Source organism: Podarcis cretensis (assembly GCF_951804945.1).
Source record: "Podarcis cretensis genome assembly, chromosome: 14".
NCBI classification, from domain to species: Eukaryota; Metazoa; Chordata; class Lepidosauria; order Squamata; family Lacertidae; genus Podarcis; species Podarcis cretensis.
In genome coordinates, this window is record NC_137183.1 from 23393848 (window position 1) to 23416650 (window position 22803).

Below are 22803 nucleotides of genomic sequence, written 5' to 3' on the forward strand. Positions count from 1 at the left end.
TTTTATAGGAATTACTCATTTTATGTTCTGGACAACCAAAACCTGCAACAGCTATGGGACTGGAGCCATCACAACCTGACCATAAAGGAAGGCAAGATGTACTTTGCTTTTAATCCCAGACTCTGTGTTTCGGAGATCCAGGATATGGAGAGGGTTACTGGAACCAAAGACCGGCAGAGTAAAGGCGACATAAATCCAAGGAACAACGGAGAGAGAGCGTCCTGTACGTAAAGGAAGTATAAGATAATGATGATTCTGTCACTTTTGTTACAGCTGCAATTAATGAAAGTTCTTGTGCAAATACTCTCCAAGTGCCTTGCAATATATTTAAAAACAAAAGTAAAATTACATTATACTAGAAACATATTTACACAAAAACACATGCAATTCATTAAAAGTACACAAAGCAATCCCATAGCAGCAGAAAGCTTCAATAGCACACCAGCACCAGACAACATCATTGTACTGCATCGAAAACCAGGGAAGGGGAAAAAAAGTTATGTTTTTCCCTGGTGCCAGAAAACCAGGCATCTCACTGAGGAGTGTGTTCCACAAAAAGGCAATCACATCTAGCTCAGGACTGTCTACATTAAATGGCAGTGTCTCTTTCAGACAGGAGAATTTTACAACCCTAACTAGAGGTGTTGGGTCCTTCTGCATTCACTGCCATTGAAATGCTGGCCCTTTCCTGGTTTCTGGTCCTCATTTAAAGACAGGCCTGCTTTTTTGTTGAGTGGGCAGTGGGCTCATGAGCCCTAGACGAATAACAGGTGCCTGGACTGCTGCTGCTACCGCTGCCACCACATCTCATGCCAGCCTTTGTTTGTTTCTTAAAACACACACAAACACACAAAAGAGCTTTCTGACTTGCTTGCCTTCCATGCAGAGAGAGAGGGAGAGAGACTCCTCAAACAAGCTAAGTGGGCTTTGAAATGCTGGCAGTTTTTTGAGCCAGAATACAAAAGGGATGAAGCACTGGTAGTTCTCTTGAGATTTGCAAGCTTCTTTTTAGAAACCACAGAAGCAAAGCAAGCAAGAACCTGCTTCCCTGTTTGACATTCTGCATGCCAGATTCTCTATGCAAGAATTAAGGGTCTTTTAAAAAAACAACAACATACACAAGCACACGCATCCCTTTTTGTTTTGAATTGGATGGCTTTGGAAGATGAGGAAAAAAGTCGCCTGTTCACTTGAACAGTGAGCTTGGAGCTCTAGACAAACACAGCCGTCCCCAGTGCCAGGTAGGACTGGTCTAGAGGGTAGGGTGTCCCCTCCCCTGCCTGATGAGTCTGAAGACTCGAGAATCCAGCCTGTCTCAGCTGGAGGGAGGTGCTATCCCGGGAGGTAAGAACTTCCTTACATGAACAGAAGTTCATAGTAAACAAGCTTCCGATTTAATTTGGCAGGGACTGGCTGAATCACTTAATATGAAACATATAAAGAATAGGTCTGGGTGATAAATTGATATATTGTCCAAAACTGGTTTGAAGACCATATCGTGATAATGGTTTTAGCATTTTTGACCTGGAAGTATTGCAAATCATGGTGTATGTGTGCACACGCACTATGCAAAAATCGTGATGCAGGAAAAATGTGAAGCCAGCCAATGCTCCTACATAGCTCCACCCTCATTTCAGACATTGTGGTATATCAGTATATTGTGATATTTAGCTGGTGACGCAGGTGGCGCAGTGGTCTAAACCACAGAGCCTAGGACTTGCCGATCTGAAGGTCGGCAGTTCGAATCCCTGTGACGGGGTGAGCTCCTGTTGCTCGGTCCCTGCTCCTGCCCACCTAGCAGTTTGAAAGCACGTCAAAGTGCAAGTAGATAAATAGGTACCGCTCCGGCGGGAAGGTAAACGGCGATTCTGTGCACTGCTCTGTTTCGCCAGAAGCGGCTTAGTCATGCTGGCCACACGACCCGGAAGCTGTATGCCAGCTCTCTCAGCCAATAAAGCGAGATGAGCACCGCAACCCCAGAGTCGTTTGCAACTGGACCTAACTGTCAGGGGTCCCTTTACTTTTGCTATATCATGATGTTGAAAACCAGATATCGTCTATCTCTAGTTGGGAAGCTCTTGGTGTTGAAGGACTTTGAAGCAGGGAAGGAGAACCCATTTCAACTCAAGGGCCATATTATCTTCTTGGCAACCTTCTGGGGTCCACATGTCAGCAGTGGGTGAGGCTGGAAGCAACAATAGGCAAGTTAGAAAATGTGAAATTTTCCCTTGTACAGACAGCTAGTTTTGTTACACACCCCACACTATCCTGCATCTAGGCAAGCAAGAAGCATCAAGGACATATTCCAGCCAAGCAAAAATGCTCAACGCAAAGCAGGGCTGGTGTGGGGTGTGGCCTGAATAGAATCTTGAGGTCCTGACAAAGAAGCATTGGTTACCAAGCCTGAGGTTCCTCACCCCTACCTGTATAAGGCGGATTTACACATTCACATTCCTGTAAAAGGGGGGGGGGAGTGCATTTGTGCTTACAGGAATGTTTTACCTGTCACACCTTAAGTGCCAGACAGCCCCCACCCCAGGCCTCTCACTGCAGGAGAAGACAAAGGCCATAACCCCCCCTAATCTACCGCCAGTTTTATCAGTAGAAAACTATTCTGAAAGCAGGGTGATCCATGATATTCCTGAGTGTAAGTAGACCGTAAGTGCCGCTCTGCCAATTTGTAGCCTGTGCTACTAAAAAGTAAAAGCAGAACAATGATAGAATTAGAAATGAAGTTGGAACATAACAAAAATCCTTGCGTGTGTTAACACTTACATATTTGTGACACTTCAGCTCACTTGCTGTCCTGCATTTTTCAGGTGAAAGCCACATTCTGAAATTCATTTCCAACACAACCAGGAAGAATCGGATCATGCTAACCTGGGAACAGTATCGCCCCAAAGACTACAGAGATCTGATTAGCTTCACTGTTTATTACAAAGAGGCGTGAGTATGCACATTTCCGGATGATACCACTTATGTGTGTGTTTTGTGTATGTGGGGTGGAGGGAGGAAAGGGTAGCAAATTGTATGAAGGATGCTACTGATTGAGGAAGAAGAGGGCCTGGATCTCCATGTAGCTCCTACTAAAGACCGCCAAGTTGAGGACAAAGAGCAAATGCTGTTAAACTATAGCAAGGATTAGATAGCATTTTAATTGGGTCCTTTCGCCAAAGAGCTTTATCCCAGGTAGGCTGAGTGAGGTGTGCATGTGTATGAGAGACTGGTGTAAGGTAATCCACTGAGTACTATGGCTTAGTGGAGACTTGAAATGAAGTCTCACCAGTTGAGGTTTTCCAAGGGTATATATGCAACTGTTTAAAGTTGTGTGGTGATTGTTCATATCACGAACCTATAGCAAAAAATGTTTGCAACATGAAAGGGTAGAGCACCTCTTGAATACAGTGGCCACATAATGTTAAACTATGGTTTGTTGCAATATGGTTGAGCTGAAGATGCCTGATAAAAGTGTTTGGCTTGTGTGCTCCACTTTCTTTCTCCTCCTACACTGGAGAAGGACAAGCTGCTAAAGAATCCCATTATGTTTAAGCCAGGCATCCTGGTTTAAATCACTCTGCTTAGTTTATCAAGTCAGCTTCATAACCCATGGTTTGATGTTGGCTTTCTATGACGATGACAACAACAACAACAACAACAACAACAATTTATTTATACCCCGCCCATCTGGTTTCCCCAGCCACTCTTTTGTGAAAATTTTATTCCTTGGTGTTTTTCAGACTCTCATGTCTGCTTTGTTGACCTTGCTACCTGTTACTTTGCAACCCGCCCTCCTATATTTTCTTCTATTACCCATCTTTTCCCTTGCCTCTTTTTAATTTTCTCTTATTTCTGACATTGTAAGTGGCCCTGTCACTTTCAGTATGTAAAAAGCTATGGAATATCTTGCCATCCACAGTATGTTTCCATCTTGGCTAGAATTTTCCCCATCCCCTTTCTCATATTCCTTTCCTTTGGCTGCATTCAGACATAATAATAAACTCAATAAGGCTTATGATAGGAACAATATTAGATGAGCTCACATGCTCCTTCCTCCTCCAGCACAGCTTTGAGGAGGCAATCTGAAGTCTGCTTTTGATTAACCACAGCTCAGCATTGCATCTGGACTGTGAAATCTGGTTAGTTATTGTTTATTGAAGTGAGCCACTTCCATAAACCATGGTTTGAAGTTGGCTTCCTTAAGTAAACCATATTCGAGGCTAACCACAGTTTGTCCAGGTTCAGTCATAATGCTAAACTGTGGTTAGTCAAAAATAAAATGGAATCTTCTGATTTCGTCATAGTTGTAATGGAGGAGTGGGGAGTGGGAGAGCCCAAGGCTTGGGTAGGGTTGTTCTTTTAATGATAAATCATAGTTCTACTCTTGAATGCATTCAGCGTCTCTTGTGCACCTAGATTGTGACTCTGTGGGCAAGGCCTCTTACCGTATTTTTCGCTCCATAGGGCGCACCGGACCATAGGGTGCATCTAGTTTTTAGGGGGGGGAATAAAGGGGGGGAATTATTTTTTCCCCAAGAACAGGGCTAGGAGTGGTGGCAAGATTGCGCGCAACCTCGACGATGCTCCCGAAGCTTGAGGGGCTGGGGACAGGGGAAGCCCGAGCTTCCCCCGACCACAGCCCCCAGCCCCCAAAACAGGCTGCTATCTGCAAGCCTTCGGAGCCCGGCGGGAACTCCTGCTGCGCTCAGAAGGCTTGCGGAGAGCTTCCTGAAGCCTGGAGAGCGAGAGGGATCGGTGCGTACCGACCCCTCTCGCTCTCCAGGCTTCAGCGAAAGCCTGCGTTCACTCCATAGGACACACACACATTTCCCCTTCATTTTTGGAGGGGGAAAAGTGCGTCCTACAGAGCGAAAAATACGGTAATTCTTTTGTGTACAGTGCTTTGGTGTAACCTAATATTTTTACCATTGTTGCTTCCAAAACTTTTCAAAGTTGTGTGTAAAATAGTAGTTTGTGTTTCAGCCAGGAGTGGGTGATGAGCGAGTCGTTTAAATAATGCCACTCAGTTGACTAAACAAGTTTCACTGACAGTAAAAATCTGTCAAAACAGTGGTTTTCTCTTAAATATTGATCTGTTCCCCTTTGTTAAGCACTCGTTAAATATAATTAGTGATTGTGTATGTATTTTGACTAATAATAGAAGGAGACTGAATCCATGGGGTCCTGGTGAGATGGACGAGGGCAGCCTTTCTCAACTGGGTGCCATCCAGATGTTTTAGATGGTGCCAGTGGGAGCTGATGGGAGTTGTAGTTCAAAGCCTCCAGAGGACACCTGGTTGTGAAAGGCTGGATTGAAGGGCCACCTTTTTTTCCTTGTGGCAAGATTGCTTATGACATTGCTGTTTTCAAAGAGTGCCTCTTGCAAAGCTTGCAGGATGGTGATGACAAAGAGGTTGTCCCCCCATCTTACAGAGGGCAGACTGGCCTTAACCAGAAGTCAGGCATTAAGGCTATATTCACATCATACATTTAAAGCACTGTGATATCACTTTAAATGATCATGGCTACCCCTGGAGAATCCTGGGAAGTGTAGTTTGTTTAGGGTGCTGAGAGTTGCTAGCTGGCCCCTATTCCCCCCACTGAACTACAGTTCTCAGAGTTCCATGTGAAGAAGGATTGATTGGGAATTGTAATTCTGGGGTGGGGGTGGGATTGGGTCTCCTAACAACTATCAGCACCCTTAAGAATGACAGCTCCCAGAATTCTTTGGGAGAAGTCATGGCTGTTTAAAGTGGTATAAAAGTGATATAAATATATGGTTCAGATGGGACCTATATGAGTGGTGTGAAGGCAAGAAATTGAAGAGCAGAATGAGCAGGGGGGAATTCTCACAGGGGCTGTATAAGTTTTGATAAGAAGGAAGTAATGGAGTTTTCAGACCATTGACTAGGGAGCTAAAAGAGTGCAAAATTGATAGATTTAAAGCAGGAGAGGGTGGAAGGTAGACTGGTACCCGCTGGGAAATCTTGGGGCAATCTTCAGTAGATCATCAAGGATTTTAAACATAGCAACATCAAACTGACCATTCAGCTGCCTAATTTAGGTTGGAAATAAATAATGTGATCCCTTCTGTGAGAGGACTGTGGGCTCAGCTGAGTTCTAATGCTGAAAACAAATCTTTAGGCTTAGAATGTGCTCAGAGGCACCCTTGTGTGCCCTTTCCATCTGCTCTGTTTGGTAGATCTTGGGTTCTGGGCAGGGGGAGTAGATCTGACAAGTTCTGCCTACCCCTGAAGTCTGCCCACCTCGTGAGTAGTCAGTCTATTGTAGGAAATAAATTCTGCCAGTGGTGGCTGTTAATATCACTTCAGCATTGTGATGATCCCACAATCGTAAGGGAGAAGTGCAATCCCCACCTCCCTATATAAAAAAAGTAGTGTTGGGACTAACCATCCAAGTCCTTTAGTGGAGGCTGCAAGCATGCATCTTGTCCAAGAGGAGTAGGAGGTTCTCTTTATTTATTTATTTTCTTCTTTTGCTTTATGTCTGCTTTAGCCAGGGAGCGGCTGAATAAAAAGCTGTTTGCTTTTGTCTTTAACAAAAAGCTTCATTTTGTGGGAAACAAAAACAACAACGGTGGCCTGCCCCTTTTGGAGATCCCTTGTCATTTCAGGAACTTGCAAAGGCTTGGTTTCCTAAATATGAATAGAACTTGAGAAATAAAAACCTGGGATTCTCCAGGTTTGGTTTTTTTTATATTCCTTCTATAAAATGCAGTTGTTTTATTATTATGAGTTTCATTGGGGGAAAGTTGGCATGAAGCTTCCATCCTTAAAAGTTTTTAAAGCGATTTTTGTTAGAAGTAAAAAATTCACAGCCTTCTTTGGTTGCCTGTTTCCAGACCTTTCAAGAATGTGACAGAATATGACGGGCAAGATGCGTGCCGTTCTAACAGCTGGAACCTGGTTGATGTGGACCTTCCTCAAAATAAAGAAGACAATCCGGGGATTTTGCTACAGGCGCTTAAACCATGGACTCAGTATGCCATTTACGTCAAAGCTGTCATGCTCACTATGATGGAGAATTACCATGCTCATGGAGCAAAGAGTGAGATCGTCTACATCCGAACGAAAGCTGCAGGTAAAACAAAAACCCAAAATATTGTGTCCAGTATTTGTCATATTCTGACATTTTCAAAATTCATGGAGGTTTCTTAACTCCATTAACTTTCAGAGGGTTTATTGTGAGTAAAACTCTGTTGAATACAACTGCGTGACAACACTTGGTCCCGATAAATTACTTTGCGCTTTTGAAAGATGGTATTGCTTTGACAGAGAGGGCTGTGTGCTTGGAAAACCAATCCACAGTGCCTTCAGTGGGTAATATAAACTAACAATAAATCTCAAGTGTTTCGGCTTAATTAGGCTTTGGCTGCAAAACATAGATACTAGGATGCAACTCAGATTTTGTCCTGCTGTGTCCCAGTGGGATTTGCTTATGAGTAAATGTGCATAGTAGCATCAGGCTATTAGTCAGTACTCTGCGATTTATATTGGAAGGGGAGGTGTTGCACAGGTTTTCCAGCAGATGGCCAGAAGATACGGTTTGTTGGTTTTTGCAACATCTCATCCAAGCTTTGTTTAATTCAAAGATCCAGGGATTTTTGATATGAAAATGCAAAAACAAGGAGCAAAAATAGTCACTGTTGAATTTTAGAATCAGCTGCTTTAATGTGGCTTACCAGTACGACGGCTGAATGCTACCAGGGCTGCAGTTTTTTCAGAAGTAAATACATTGCAGAATCAAAAGCTCTGGCTAGTTCATTCACACATATGCATAATTTGGTGCCCTTCTGTTGAACCTACGTTGAAGTTCTGTAGAAGTTTGACCTGTGATGGCCAAGTCAGGGCTTTGTTCTACAGTCAATGGGTGATGAATGAGCCTTCTCAGATTGTTATTTTTATTTTATTAATTAATTTTTTTCAATACTTGGTAAAGATATGGCATCACAAACTCTCACAACTGAGACTGAATACACAACATAAGGTAAAATAAAGGAGGCATAGGTTATATTGTTATCAAACCAGTAACTAGAAATGCTTAGGAATTACATCTGAGCACGAGGGCCTTTGCAAAATTGGAGTAAGTAATTTACCCTCTTGCTTATTAACATAAACAGTGAGAGGTGTTGCAGGTAATGGGGGACGATTTCTGCATTTTGGCTTCTCTGGCCTGTCTGTTGCGCTCTCTCAATTTCTCTGTCACAGCCAATCTGCAGATTCTGCTCCAGCAACCTCTTAGACTAAAATGTCTGTGGTACGTCCAGTGCTGAGCAGCTTCCGTAAGTGCAGTTACAAGTAAGAAAACAATTCACTCTATATTGCACATTTCACATTGTATCAGGCAATATTGACAATAAAGCTAGTCCAGGGTACATTGAAAAAAGTTGTTGCACTATATCTGAGACTTGCTGAAGAACTCCTCACAACACTTGTATGACTGGACATTCCCACCACATGTGGAAATAACCCACCAACCTTTGCAACCCTCGATATTGTTCAACTTGGCCAGTGTAAAATACCATTAGGTTAACTCATCATAGCTTCCCTAGTTTGGGATGATACATTTTTTATGGAGATACATGCCATATATCATTCCACACATTCTATGCTATCAGGCCCAAGCTTCCCTAAGACTTGTCGGCATGGTCCTTAGATTTCTGATGCCTCTGTGCTTCCTGAATTCTGGTTGAGAGAGGATAGATGTTGTGTTGGCCAGGTGATGGGAAAGTGCTACACAGCTGTACCTTGGAAGTCGAACGGAATCCATGCTGGAAGTCTGTTTGACTTCCAAAACATTCAAAAACCAAAGTGCAGCTTTGGAAGCTGTGGAAGCCTCATCAGACGTTCAGCTTCCAAAAATAGTTCTCAAACCGGAACGGGGTTTGCGGTGTTTGGGAGCCAAAACATTCGAGAACTAAGCTGTTTGAAAACCAAGGTACGACTGTATTTGTGGGACCAGCTATGGTGAGGTTGGGGAAAGTTTAGTGCTGAAAGAGGGAAGCAAGGAGTCATCCTAGATGCCCCATGCAGGTAGGTCTCCAGTGACAACAGATTTTGATGTTTCGTGCGCAGGGGCTGTTTTGCTTGTTGGCACATCAGGCAGCTCCTGCAGACCAGTGATGGCTTTAACTATACAACGCCTCTCCACCTTGGCCTTGCCAGAACTTCATTGTATCCAATACAGGGCTGTGTGTGGAGAGGTGATAATTGTCCGATTAATCAAACACAGATAAATTCCCAACAGCATTTAATCATCTTGAACGAAGTCTCTCTTAATTGAAAATGGAAATTGTATGAGATTCAGTGCAGAAACGGCATTGATTCTGGTTCTGCTGCAGACAGGGATCTTGGGGCGGGGGTATGGATGCCATTCTCTGCAACATACACTTTTTGTGATAAAAATAAATCTCATTTCTCCTGAAACAGGGTGTCTGATGCTTTGAAGTTCTGTTCGGTTCCTCTTTAAACTCCCCATTCCCTCCCAGGCTAGCTGGAATTAAATATGTTACGGTTATTTGCATTACTAGAGTCCTGAATGTGTTTATTTTTAGCTCAGAATCTCATGTATTAAGAACGAGAGTATGCACATCCCTGACCATATTTAAGGTAGCACAAATTATTATATTTGTTGTAAATTCTCTTAATTTCCATTTTTCCTTGGAAAGCCAAGAGTGTGCACAAGGATTTCCCAGTGGTCTCCAATCCAGGTACAGAGCTTCACCAATCCTGTAGCGCTGGGTACACCTAGACCATTTACTGGGCTAATCTGCTTAGTTGGCTATGCCTTGGTGCCATTGGTTTTTTTAAACTTTCCTCCTTCAAAGAACCCTTTGCACGTCAGGAATTCCTGTGTGTTGCAGAGGGAATGGCGTAGCATTCTGGGGAGCCTCCTAAGATGCATGTTGTGTTCATATGGGGCACTGATTAGACCTCTCAGGCCCTCCCCATTGTCCCATGTGAACCGAGAGAGCATCCCAGTGCATAGTCAAGTCTCTTTTGTGGGCTGCGTGTTGCTGGGGGGGGGGGGGGGGAGTTGTGACAGGGAGAGAAGCCAGAGGCTGCCTTTCAGAGAAGCTTCTCTGACACAACTGATCTTCTAATTAAGGAACATTGATTATGCTCCTGAGGAACCACAGGTTCCTTTAATGAGTGTCAGGTTCATTTGGGGGCATATGAACCTGTGTTGCTTTGGTGACCTTTGCTGACCTTTTTAGGCATAGGAGCACAACTGCCACAGGAACCTACAAATATCCATTTCACGGGGGGATTGGTTATGCTCAGAACTGCCTCCACCCCACAAAAAAAGAGGCAACCCTCCCCATAAAATAGATAAAAGCAGGATTACCTCCCCCCCTAAGCAGGCAACCCCTACCTAGTAAAAAAAGAAAAGAAAAAAGCCAAACCCCCCAATTTTAAACAGAATCTTAAAATTACGGGGCAGGAGGTGTTGGCAGGCATTTCCATTCCATTGTTTTGCATTCATTGTACACCACTTAGAGACTATTGTAATGGACCAGTACATTAATAGTCTAAACCCGTAATAAATACATAATGATGTGCATGTTGGGTGCTGTGTTGTCCTGTATTTGTACTTTAGCTCTGGTGAATGAGCAAGGATATTATTTTATTATTATTTTTTAAATTTTTATACCTGTAGATCTGAGAGCGGTTCACAGTATATCCTGCATGGAGAACGTTAACAATGGTTTTCTTCTCTGTAAATATAATCTCGTACTGTTTCTGACTTTAGGAGGTGATAATCACCTTGCAGGAATTTTAATTTTCTTCTTTTCTTATGTCCCTCCCCCCCCCCTTAGTACCTTCTGTTCCTCTGGACGTCATTTCAGCTTCCAATTCTTCCTCTCAGCTGATTGTGAAATGGAACCCACCCACTTTCCCCAATGGCAACCTCTCCTACTACATTGTGCGGTGGCAACAGCAGCCTCAGGATAGTTACCTTTATAGGCACAACTACTGCTCCAAAGGTGAGACCAAGGTTGAAATGCCCTTACACAAATTCAGGGTTCCTCCTCATCTTAGCACTTTGAAAATTCCTAAGATTGCAAAGAGCAAGGATAGGGAAATCTTTTGCCACTGCCCCCAAGTTGTGGGGTTACAACTCTCAACAGTCTTGAATGTTGGCTTTGCTACCAGCAGTCAATGTGAGATGCAGTTCAGCAACACCTTGGTTGCTGAATTATATCTCCCTTGGTTTATTGCGGGGTCAACATATGGTCTTTTAGGGAAGGACCATAGCTCAGTGGTAGAGCATCTGCTTTGCATACAGAAGGTCCTAGGTTCAGTCTCCATCATCTCCGGGTAGGACTGGGAGAGACTTCTGTCTGGGGCTGATGGGAGTTGAGTCCACCAACTTAGGGAGAGTACCAGGCTAGGGAAAGGCTGGCTTAGCTTTTCACAAAATTGGCTGCAGATCATCAAGGTGTGGTCTACACATGCAGTAGAGTGAAGTAGCAGAATGGGCTGTACAGCGTCCTACAGCTGGTAGGTACTGTTTTTGAGTATTCCTCCATATTACAAACAAAGGGAATCTCCTAGCAAGTTTAAAAAATGGAACAAAAATTCTAGCACCCTAGAGAAATTCTAGTTCTCATTTCAGGGAATTGGAGAATGCAGAGGAAAATTTGTAAGTGTGATTTCCTCTGCCTGGAGGCAAAAGTAGTATGGGATGCCTCCATACTGCCAGTATTTCATGGGAGTGATTGAGTAGCATACCAGAATTTTAGGTTTGTGCATTTAAAGTGGATTAAAGTTCTCCGACATTCTAGTACAACAAATCCACTTAAAAAAGAGAACATGTAATTTTTGAAGTTTGGAAAGTGGCAGAGAAATGTATTGAAAAGTGTAAATATCCCACATGCAAATCAAGATGAATGTGGGATGAATGCTTTCTCTGGGTCGCTCTGTAGAAGCTGCTGCCAAACTGGGTTATTATCAAACATTTCTTCCTATTTGTTTGCAGGGCAGTTAAATGTCAAAAAAAGAGAGACTTCTACTCACCATGAATGGGAATTCTGAATCTCATAGAAGCTGCTGCCAAACTGTGTTATACTGCCATCCGGCAGTCAATAGGCAAAATAAGTTTAAAAATACAAACAATTCCTATGTAGCTCCTCCCTGTCCCTTCTGGAGCCAGTTTCTCTTTTGCGTGCATCGAAAGCAGTCGTGTAAGACTCCTGGCTCCATCGTCAAATTTCTGACATTATCCCTGATTGCTTCTCCCTTTCACCTTTGTTTGCCTTCATTAGAGCCCCTTCTGGCTGACCCCCTCCTTTCTCTTTTTTACTCATAACTTTGTTAGTTAGCTTCAGTGTGGCTTCCTCCAAAGCATTTTTCTGCTCTGCTTTTAAGCGTCCAGACCCATTTTTACTTTCATTTTCCACTGGACCTAGATGAGTCTTCCCTCTCCTCTGCTTCTCACTGCCTCCCACCTTGCCTTAAGCCCATTGATCTGTGCTCTCGGCCTGTCTTGTCCCTGCTCATAGCAGCCTCTCAGCTCTGCTTAAGCCTTAGCCCACGGGCAAGTGGGGGGGGGGGCGGGGCGGCGGCAGAGAATTCAGTCTCTCAGCTATGCTTAAGCCTTAGCCTACAGGCAAGGGAAAAATAAAAAAGAATTCACTTTAAATATGTGCAAGGCCTTAAATCATCCACCTCATGCAGGGAGCTAATGACTGCTACACTGCAGTTTTCTTCCTTACAGGCTAAGGACCCAGCCTCTGTGAGCACAACTTAATGACGACACCCCCCTACTCCGTTGACTGCATCAGTCTTCAACCATCCTTTCTGCTTCTCAGCCTTGATGTCAGCTTTTCCCCTCCCTAAGGGTGCTCTACAATGAATGCCTTAGATCCAGAGAGGGTATGCAAGTAGTTTCCCCCTGGCTGCTTTCAATCTTGCCACCCAAGGGGGCACTGTAAGTGGAAGATCGGCAGCTGGCATGACCCCCTGCTCCTATGGACATGCACTCAATCAGAAGGGCAAGGAGGCAGAAGAGTTTTCAAAGAGGAAGCCCCAACTCAGCCTACTTGCTGCTCCCCTCTGCAAGTGTTTGGAGAGCTCCCCCTCTCTCCTCTAGAAATCCCACAGAAGCTCCTACAGTTTTGGTTTAGCAGTGCATAGCTCCCTCGCAAAAACTATTTCCTCTGGCAGCAGCATCTTCTGCCCTTGGTACACAGCTGCAGACTCCAGCTATGCCTGATCTGCATCCAGAGTTATTGCACTGGGTTTGCTGGTAGATTTGGCCAGAAATGCAATTAAGCCTTCCTCCTCTCTTCAACCTTAGGTCACTTTCAATCCTTCTAGTTCTGCTCCTCCTCCTACACACCAGGCCAAAAGATGGTCCAGAGTGTGACCTTCCTGTAGGGTTCCTCAGTGCCTCCCATGGGGCTCTTCTTCCCCCAAAGATCAGGAATCAGAGCATCTCTCCTTTAGTGAAGAGGGTGTCAATTGGAGTAGTGAATTAGAAGTGGAGGAGTCAGAATCTGATAGATGATTTCAGGACTCCCATTATTTCATGCTTCTAGGCAAGGCTAAGGAGACACTCTAACTCATCTTCCCGCAGCCACTTCTACTTCTGCTGACAAGGTGATCACAGCGGCCCTTGATCCTAAGCCTAAGTCCAGGATGAAAAAGCTTTCTGCAGTGGCTCCAAAAATTATCCAGTTAGATTTTGACATGCTCTGGCAGGGGATCTCAGTCCCTCCCAAGGGGCTGTGCTTCCCCTGAAGACCAACATTCAGATCCTCAGATGATGGATCCAGATGGTGATGAATGGAGTGAACAATCTGAAGTAGTAGAATCAGACTCCTACCGTCTGCTTCAAGACTTAGTGTGTCCTGACCCCACACCAAAGTCCAGGAATGTCTCATGACCACTAACACTCTCTGCCAGGGAAGATGAGGGGTTACATCAGGTTCTGGGGGATTCTGTTAGAATTTCTCCAGGAGTTAGTTTCAACCCCGATCTCCTGCAATACATTGAAGAATCTTTCCTGGGAACTTCAGCAAAGGATGTAGTCCTGCCACAGGGCACTTCCTAGCCAGCTGCTTCAAGATCTCCAAACCAACCTAATGTTACTCCAACAGTTCCCCATTGATGCGGGGTAGGGGATCTTCAGTCCCAGCTTGGGTATTCTGCTTCCCTTGGAGATCAAGACACAGTGTGCTAGCAGTTGATGATGAATGGAGTGACCAGTCTGATATTGAGGAATCAGAATCCTATAATTGTCTATAATCCCATCTTGTCTGGATGTCTAATACCTTCATCTGTTGTGTAAATCCATGGTAGCTAAGTAGGAATTATTTGTGTTTATAAACGTAATTTGCTATTTTACCTGTTGACCTCTGGATAGCAGTATAACAGAGTTTGGCAGCAGCTTCCATGAGACCCAGAAATCCCATTCATGGTGAGTAGAATGGTCTTTTTTGCCATGTAACTGCCCTGCAAACAAATTGGAACAAATATTGGATAAAAACTAAATATAATTTAACCTCGCTCTAAGCCCTGAGCTTCTCCATCCATGATGCAGACAACACTGAGCTAAGTTATAAGTCTAACTGTATAAGGCAGTTTCCTGTTTTCCCAAGTGTTGCCACCCATGCCTTTTTTTTTGGGGGGGGGGGTAATTTTCTTGCCTTTTTGTAACTGTTCTCCTGCCCCCTCTTCACTTAAAACCCTTCCATTGGGTCGTGTACCACTTTAAGGGGAATAGAGGGGCAGTAGACCTTTGCATTTCCTCCATTTGGGGCTGCTTTAAGCAGGCTGTCATGGTGCCATTCTTTCTCAGTTCATCTTCAGCTTCTGATTTCTTCACACATCTCTCTTTTTTAAAAGATAAAGTCCCAATTCGGAGATACGCCGACGGCACCATCGATACCGAGGAAGCAACTGAACCTACCAAACCTGAGGGTTCTGGGGGAGAAAGGGGACCTTGTTGCTCCTGCCCAAAGACAGAGGCAGAGAAGCAGGCAGAGAAGGAGGAGGCAGAATACCGAAAAGTCTTCGAGAATTTTCTACATAATGCTATCTTTTTGCCCAGGTGAGGGAGTCCATTTCCAACACTCGACGGGGTTCATTTCTTTTTAAAAACTTTTAAACGAGCGGCCTTGCACCCAGCATTGCTTAGGAAATCTGTGAAATGAGTAAATTGTGCACTATTGAAATTGGTGGTCAAAATCAGCGAATGCAGTGTTGGACAGTTATGTCTGACATCCTGATTCAATATGGCATCTGTTTGTAACCACAAAATACACAAAAACTTTCACGCAGAACCTTCACGCAGAAAACGTTGCAGAATCTTTAAGAGGTGTCCAAATGCATAGTGAATGAACAACTTTCCAGAATATATAACCGATAACTTTTTGTTTCGTATTTTCGATTGATTTCTCTCCCTGCCGCCAGCTAGTAATATCGAAAACCCCTTTCCTACATGCTAGTAACAAAAATAAGTGCAGTTACCTTGAGCCTTGTAAGGTATGTGCCCCATGTTCAAAAGCCATTTTGTTTCGTCAAAATTTATACTTTGGGGCAGTTTACACAGGATTTAAATGGCAAGATAGCATTTTTAAAAATGACCATCAGAAAACATCATTAAGTCAATCAAATAATGAAGATTTTTAAGTGCCTGTGAATAATAATAATAATGAAGTTTTAGCCTGTACATCAAAGATGACTCTCTTGGTGCCAGGAGGGCCTTCTTGGGGTGTGTATTCCATAGTTAGGGCATAGAGTACAGGCAGCTTGATTTAAGAGTAGGTGCTCAATTGTAGAACTGCGTCCCAAGCCATTCAAGGTGAGCACCAATCTCTTTGCATTGGGGCTTGGAAGCAGATAACTGCTCAGTATTGTTATCTATTATTTTGTTGTTTTTACATTTGTTACTCACTTTATGGGGGGGGGAGCCTCAAAACAACTTAACAAAACAAATAACAAAGAGAAACAAAATTAAATAAAACCATGTACAATACAAAAATTCCTAAGATGCTCATTCCAGTAACACAATGAAAATGAGAATTCCTACCCCACCTCACTGCAAGATCACATTGTTTCCTTTGGGATACTATGCAACCCAAGTCTGTCTTCAATTATTCCCCCCCCCCCGCGCCCCCACGCAAGAGAGGGTGGTAAACTTTCCCTACCATATTCACCTTTTTACACACTAAAGAGCCACTGCTGGTTATTTCCTTTGGCCATCACATTGGAAGGCTTTTTGCAGGGGTTACTGAACCTTTGTAGAGAGTTCCACAGCTTTGGATTTCCATATGGTTGCCTTCAGAATAGTCTTAACATGGCGCATTTCCAACATGGTGCCTTGCAGATACTGTTGGACTCCCCTCCAGCTCCCATTAGCCCCATCCAGCAAGGCCAGTGGGTCGGGGATCATGGAATTTGTAGTCTAGTGCCAGCCAGAGGGCACCATGCTAGCTACTCCTGGCCTTACAGATGCCTAGGTGACCTGGCAAATGGCTTGCCTTTCTTTTACCTAGATTTGAAAAGCAGCATTTCCCAGTAGCATTGCTGGAGATAGCATTTGCTTTTAGACTTGGGTAGCAAAACTTGATACTAAAATCAGGTTTCTGGAAAAGCCTGTTTCTCCTGCATATCAAAAGGCTCAGATGGAACTGATAGTGGCATATGGTTGCTGATAAGTGCATGTTTTCCTGGTTGTGTGAAGTTTATACTTTCTATATGCCCCATTTTTTCTTCTCTCTCCGGCTTCTTCCTCTCATTCCTCTGGGCCATTCACTGCTGTCATTCCTTGCCCTTCTGAGTTATCTAAGGAGCAGACTAACTAATTTAGCCAATGGCAACCAGGGAAACTTCTGACTGGCTCTGCCTTTCACAGCCATCAGCTTAGTTCCGATAGTCATTGCTCAAAGCCTTCTGCCATGGCATCCTTGTGCTAATCAAATATAGATTTCTTATTTCAGCTGGTAGTTAATTTTGAAATTGTACGAGTAATGCATTGGTGGGGGCAGGGGAAGCAACAGAATGCCGTGAGCATCTTGACCCTAGAAGAAATGGTAGCAAATGATCAAGTATTGTGACAGTCTCTAGATTGCAGTTTTGGGTTGTGGGAGGAAGCAAGTGGGAACGATTTGCTAGCATGAGCCTTGACTGTTTCTGCATATTTTCCTCCTCTTTGCTCAGCTTGTGTTCATAATTGGTGCATTTTTCTTTTCAATGCTAGAAGAACTTTAGCAGTTGAGATGCAACTGCTAAGTCACTTGTACTTGTAAGTCACTGAGCAGTTAAAGTGACTTAAGAGCCCAGGATGTCAGGGAACTGTGAGATTAGGAACTGGGTGAGATTGCTCCCTCTAAGCGACTTGTTACTTGCACATGTCTGTCTGTCTGTCTGTCTGTCTCCCACCTCCTCTGTTTGCCTTTTATTCATTGCTGTCTCCCGTGGGAGAGAGCAATTTGTATGTCAACACAGTCCCTATTAGACTGGTGCAGTACGTTTCCAGCCTCCTGCTGGAGCGTGCAACATTGCAAAAGCACCAAAGATGCCAAATAAAAGGGTTGTGTTCTTTTAAACACATCACCAGTTAGGTCTAGTCCCAGCTATTTTATTTATTACTTTTTAAATTCATATCCTGCCCTTCCTCTCAAAGGAGACTCTGGTGGCAATCTAAGCTATCCAAGGCAGGTTATCCTAAGACCTTAAAGAAGGCTGGTCATACAGTTACGGAGCATCTGCTTTGAACACAGAAGTTCCCAGGTTCAATCCTTAAGTACCACTTGATCCCTTACAATTGCCTTGATCACCGAGAACCTCTAATGGGGCATTTCTTATGGTTTCTCATGCCTCTGAGGGTCAGTTGGCCTTTAATAGAGACAGAGTCTTTAGCGTGGGCAAGCCCTGACCTAGCAGAGGTTTGGCTGGAATCATTCCTGCCTTTTAAAAAGCATCTTCTAAAAACTGTGTTATTCAAACAGGCCTTTGTTATTTGAATTTCTGTTTACCAGCCACTGTGTTTTTATTTATGTTTTTATTCTTACTGTAGTTTTGAGTGGTGTATACCACCTTGTATGTTTTTTAAAAGTGTGATTTCTAAATATTTATATAAAATCTCATGCATCTCCAGGTAGGGCTGGGGGGAAACTCTCTGGCTGAAGCCCTGGAGGGCCCTTATGGTTACTTAGAGACTTACACTTTGAGCCAGGAAGGATGAACACCCACCACCTATTGCATAGTGGTCTGAAGACCTCACTTCCCTGGCTACATTTGAGCATATTTCTTATAGATGAAATGTCAGTCTGGGGATACCTCTTTGGACAGCTGGAGGTCTTACATTAACTTAATACATTTCTTGTAGGTTGGATGTACTGATGTAATTGTATCGATGTGAGCTGCTGGTGGTTTATTAGTATTAGTATTATTAATATATTGGTTATTTTTCTTCCTTTTCTTATTCTTTTGTTGTTGTTCTTTCTACTTTGTTTAATTTGCAAATAAAAAAATTAACCGAAAAGGAAGAGCAGCTGCCAGCCAGTGCAGGCAATAATTGAGCTAGATATGGAGCAAAGGTCTGGCTAGTCCTTTCTTGCAAGCATGCAATGATGGGATCTGCCTCTTTCCGTGATGATTGCTTGTCCTATTGCTGAACTTTCCATGGAGTTTGAAGTGATTCTGCTTTCCCACAGTGTTTTCTATATCACTTCTGCCCTCAGCGGCCTCCTTTCTGTTTCTCTTCCCTGTGAAATGTGTTTTATTGGGCTTGGATGAATCACCAATGTGAAATTTAACTCGGGAGAGACAACACCTATAAACAGAGAGTTCTGTTGAATGGGACGTCATGCAAGCTTTGGACATCTGTCATTCTTTAACCATCCTAATGGTTCTCATTATTTTCTCTCAAAACATTGTGACTTCTGGCTGCAAACGGGGTCTCTTAAATTTGCTTTCCTCCTTATAAAAGAGGGGTGCTAATCTCACTTTCACTGACTTCTCTTGTTTCTCTGTCCAGGCCTGACCGGAAGCGCAGGGATCTGTCGCCTGTTGCAAACACGACCTTTGCTCACAAGAACAGGACTGCCACAGCCCCAGAGCACTTTGCCAATGAATCGGATGCTGAGGAGGCTGAGATGGAGTTTCCCTTCTTCGAAAGCAAAGTGGAAGGCCGGGAGCGGACACTTATCTCCCACCTCTTGCCTTTCACGCTCTACCGTATTGACATCCACAGCTGCAATCATGAAGCTGCAAATCTCGGCTGTAGTGCCTCAAACTTTGTTTTTGCAAGAACCATGCCTGCAGGTACATTTTTGAAACCTGGCTTAAATTCTCTCCTTCCTTCCTTAATCATAGTAAAAAGAACAATTCCATCTTTATCTCTGCATTCAAAGCATCTTACAAAAAACCCCACAAAAACCTGGCACAAAGTTTTAATCTCAGACTTGCTTTCAAAAGGCAGTTTTAACTCCCTGTGTTGAAATCAACCTGGAAGGAGCATAGCTCAGTGTAGAACAACTGTTTTGCATGCAGATGGCCCCCAAGTTCAATCCCTGGCATCTCCAGGTAGGGCTGGTTGAAGACCAATGGTCTACACTGACTGGCAGACACTCTACAGGGTTTCAGGCAGGGGTCTCTCCTAGCCTGGGAGAGACCCCTGCCTGACACGCTGTAGAGCAATGGTTCCCAATTAGCTATCCTGGGACTCCTGGGGGTCCGCAGAACACACCCAGGGGGTCCATGGCCCCATCTCTTGTGTCCCCTCCAACTAAATATTTGGCATTTTTGCATGGTAATACCAAAATTTTATGGTCTGTTTTAGTGCTGTGCAATTTTTCAATATACTGGCCCAAAATCACACCGTGATAACGATTTTGACCCAGCAATATATCGCTTCTCATGTCAGGGAGAGCAAGGCTGCTGATTTCATGGCACTGCCAATATCGCACAGTGATCTCAGCTGGTAACGCTGCTAATCCAAGTTGCCTTCCCTGAGGGAGTCGATAACGCTGCAGCCTTCCCTCATGTTGAGGGAAAACTGGGCGGCTGATTGTGAGGTGCCACCTCCCCCTCACACTGATGGAGAACAGGGCAGCTGATTGCCCTTCAAGGCACCGTGGCAGTACCTTCCCCTGGCACTGAGACAGAGCAGCTTTTCTCAGTCAGCGGTAAAACAGCAGTAGCCACAGTGGACGTGCATCTTCGCTGGCTGCCCTACTGACGGCAGCTTAATGCCCCCCCATACCCAACTGATATATCACAATGTCAAAAACCAGATATCACTCAGCCTTAGTCTGTTCTTTAGTATATCTAAAATCCTTTGCTTATTAGGGACTACCCCACATTTTGTTCAAAAAATTGCTTTGTAGAGGTAACGACCATAGAAATATCAAAATTTTCAAAAGTAGGGTGTCTGTGGCTTGGCTTTTGAAAAATAGGTGCTCTTTGATAATTAGCTGACTGGGAACCACTGCTGTAGAGTGTCCAAACTTTTTTCAAAGAGGGCCAGATTTGACGAAGTGAACAGGCGTGAGGGCCGACCAAAGTTGTTTCGGATTAGGCCCCCAAAACAGGCTTTGGACATGCCTGGTGTAGACCATTGGTCTTCAACTGGTGGGTTGGGAACCACTAGTGGGCCGTGGCCTAATTTAGTGTGGGTCATAGCAAGAGCACTACCAGCAGGCAAATATATAGTAAAAAATTAAGAAATGGGTCCCCAAATGCATGTTGTGGGTCTGAAAAGGGTATAGATACCAGTTGCTGGAAGCCATGCGGGAAAAGAGTGATATTGTGCTCATGTCCTGCTTGCCAGTTTCCCTTAGGCATCTGGCTGGCATGATGCAACAGGCTCTCTTTAATGTTCTTATGACTTTAGTCGGTATGTTGTTTGCCTCAAATCTTGACATTGACTCTTGCCCGCACCTTTTCGCAGAAGGAGCTGATAACATTCCAGGGCCAGTAACGTGGGAAGGGAAGGAAGAAAATGTTATATACCTCAAGTGGCCAGAACCGGTTAGCCCCAATGGGTTGATCTTGATGTATGAAATCAAATATGGGCAAAATGGAGAGGTAAGCGGGATTATAAGTCTTTTTCATCCAACCCAATTTACAAGGTTCTTGTGTTTAAAGACAAAGCCCTGAAAAACCAAGATACCTTAAGGATTGCCTAAGCACTTCTATCCCAGCCCAGTCGCCAAGTTCATCTGAAGAAGCTCTGCTAGTTGTCCTCCGGGTTACAGAGCCTCAAGTCTCAGTGTCCTGCATGCACAAGCTGCATTAATAAAAACCATTTTAACTGCTTTTCTCTCCCCCGCAAAAAAACTTCTGTAGGAGAAGCGGGAATGTGTTTCAAGACAAGAATACAAGAAACTTCAAGGAGCCAAACTGACACATCTGAACCCTGGAAATTATTCTGTCCGAGTTCAAGCCACGTCACTGGCTGGGAACGGATCCTGGACTGAGGCAATCTCATTCTATGTGCAGCCCAAAAGTAAGGATGTTTTCATTGGTGGGGAGGGAAATAACGTACACACTGGTTGTGTAACTGCTTTCCTCCCAATATTTTGTGTGTTCTTTAGATTTAAGATTCTGAACTTTTTGCAGAAAATGGATGGTTGGTTATTTATCCCAGATTGATTTGATTAGAATGTCTGTGTTTCAAGGCAGATACTGCAGATGAAACAGCAGATGAGCTGTGTCTTTTTTTTCTTTTTCTTTCCTCCGTGTGAGTTTCCTTGGGAGCAACAGCCAGCCACCCTTGGGGTTCCTCCAGATGATCTGCTTGTTGAACCTTAATCCCAATTTGAGCATTTGTTCTGATAACATTTGCAAGGAAGTTAAATTGAGCATTTTCAAGGAGATTAAATGACATTGTGCCAAAACAAGTGTTATCCCACACTTTCCAGTGCCATTTCCCAATCACCTTCCTTTATCATAAAACCTCTGCTCTTTTTCAGGAAGCAGAGGACCTCCAAATCAGCTCTAACAGTGCAGCTTGAATTTTTCTGATATGTAGTTGAGTCGTACCCCAAAATACCGATCATCTGGAAGTGCTTTTGTAAAAAGAACGCTCTGTTAGGTGGCCCTGTGTTCTGTGTCTGTGTGTGATTTTTATATTTCTATATATATATTTAGAGAGAGAGAGAGATAGTTTGCCCAGCAGGAGAGGTCTAACTAGCTAGTGCAGCAGTAGAGATGCACACATGAATAATCACCACCCTTTTATTTACTTTCTTGTTTTGATTGCTGCAGCACCGAATTACGGGGGTTTCTTGCACCTGATTATTGTTCTACCCATTGCTGTCATTTTGATCATTGGAGGGCTGCTCATCATGCTGTATGTCTGTAATAAAAAGAGGTGAGGGTTGATATTTATTTGTATTATTGCATTTATATCACACTTTTTCCTCCAAGGAGCTCAAGGGGGCATATATGATTCTCCCTCTCCTCATTTTATCTTCACAACAACATCCTCACAACAACACAACAGCCAGCATGTAGTAAGTCAGAAAGTAACATTGCCCCTTTCCTGATAGATTTTGTAGTCAGGCACATTGGGTTGAACCTTGTCATACTGGCCTAGACAAGGACAAATATATTGTGTGTTCTTCACCTTGCTATAATTGATTGACTCAAGCTGCTGCTGTTACTGTTGTTGTTATTTTGTTCAGCTAACCTAGGTTCAATAAGTCAGTCATTGAGCATAGGCATATTTGGGAAGTAACACAATTGATTCCCAACCTGCCAAATGCTGCTGTTGGGGTGGGTGTGGGTGTGGGTGTGAAAAGCAAGTCACAAACCAGAACTCAAAGGT

General features: G+C 43.8%; 1 protein-coding gene across 1 annotated transcript in view; it reads left to right on the forward strand.

Annotated features, from left to right (window-relative positions):
- IGF1R (insulin like growth factor 1 receptor) overlaps nt 1-22803 on the forward strand; it is a 186307-nt gene that overhangs the window by 140443 nt on the left and 23061 nt on the right. Inside the window, exons 6-14 of the mRNA XM_079954192.1 lie at nt 9-223; nt 2820-2946; nt 6860-7098; nt 10838-11005; nt 14871-15075; nt 19009-19295; nt 20923-21059; nt 21321-21480; nt 22242-22347. Of these exons, the coding sequence (XP_079810318.1) occupies nt 9-223; nt 2820-2946; nt 6860-7098; nt 10838-11005; nt 14871-15075; nt 19009-19295; nt 20923-21059; nt 21321-21480; nt 22242-22347 (1644 nt within the window). The remainder of the gene's footprint in view (nt 1-8; nt 224-2819; nt 2947-6859; nt 7099-10837; nt 11006-14870; nt 15076-19008; nt 19296-20922; nt 21060-21320; nt 21481-22241; nt 22348-22803) is intronic.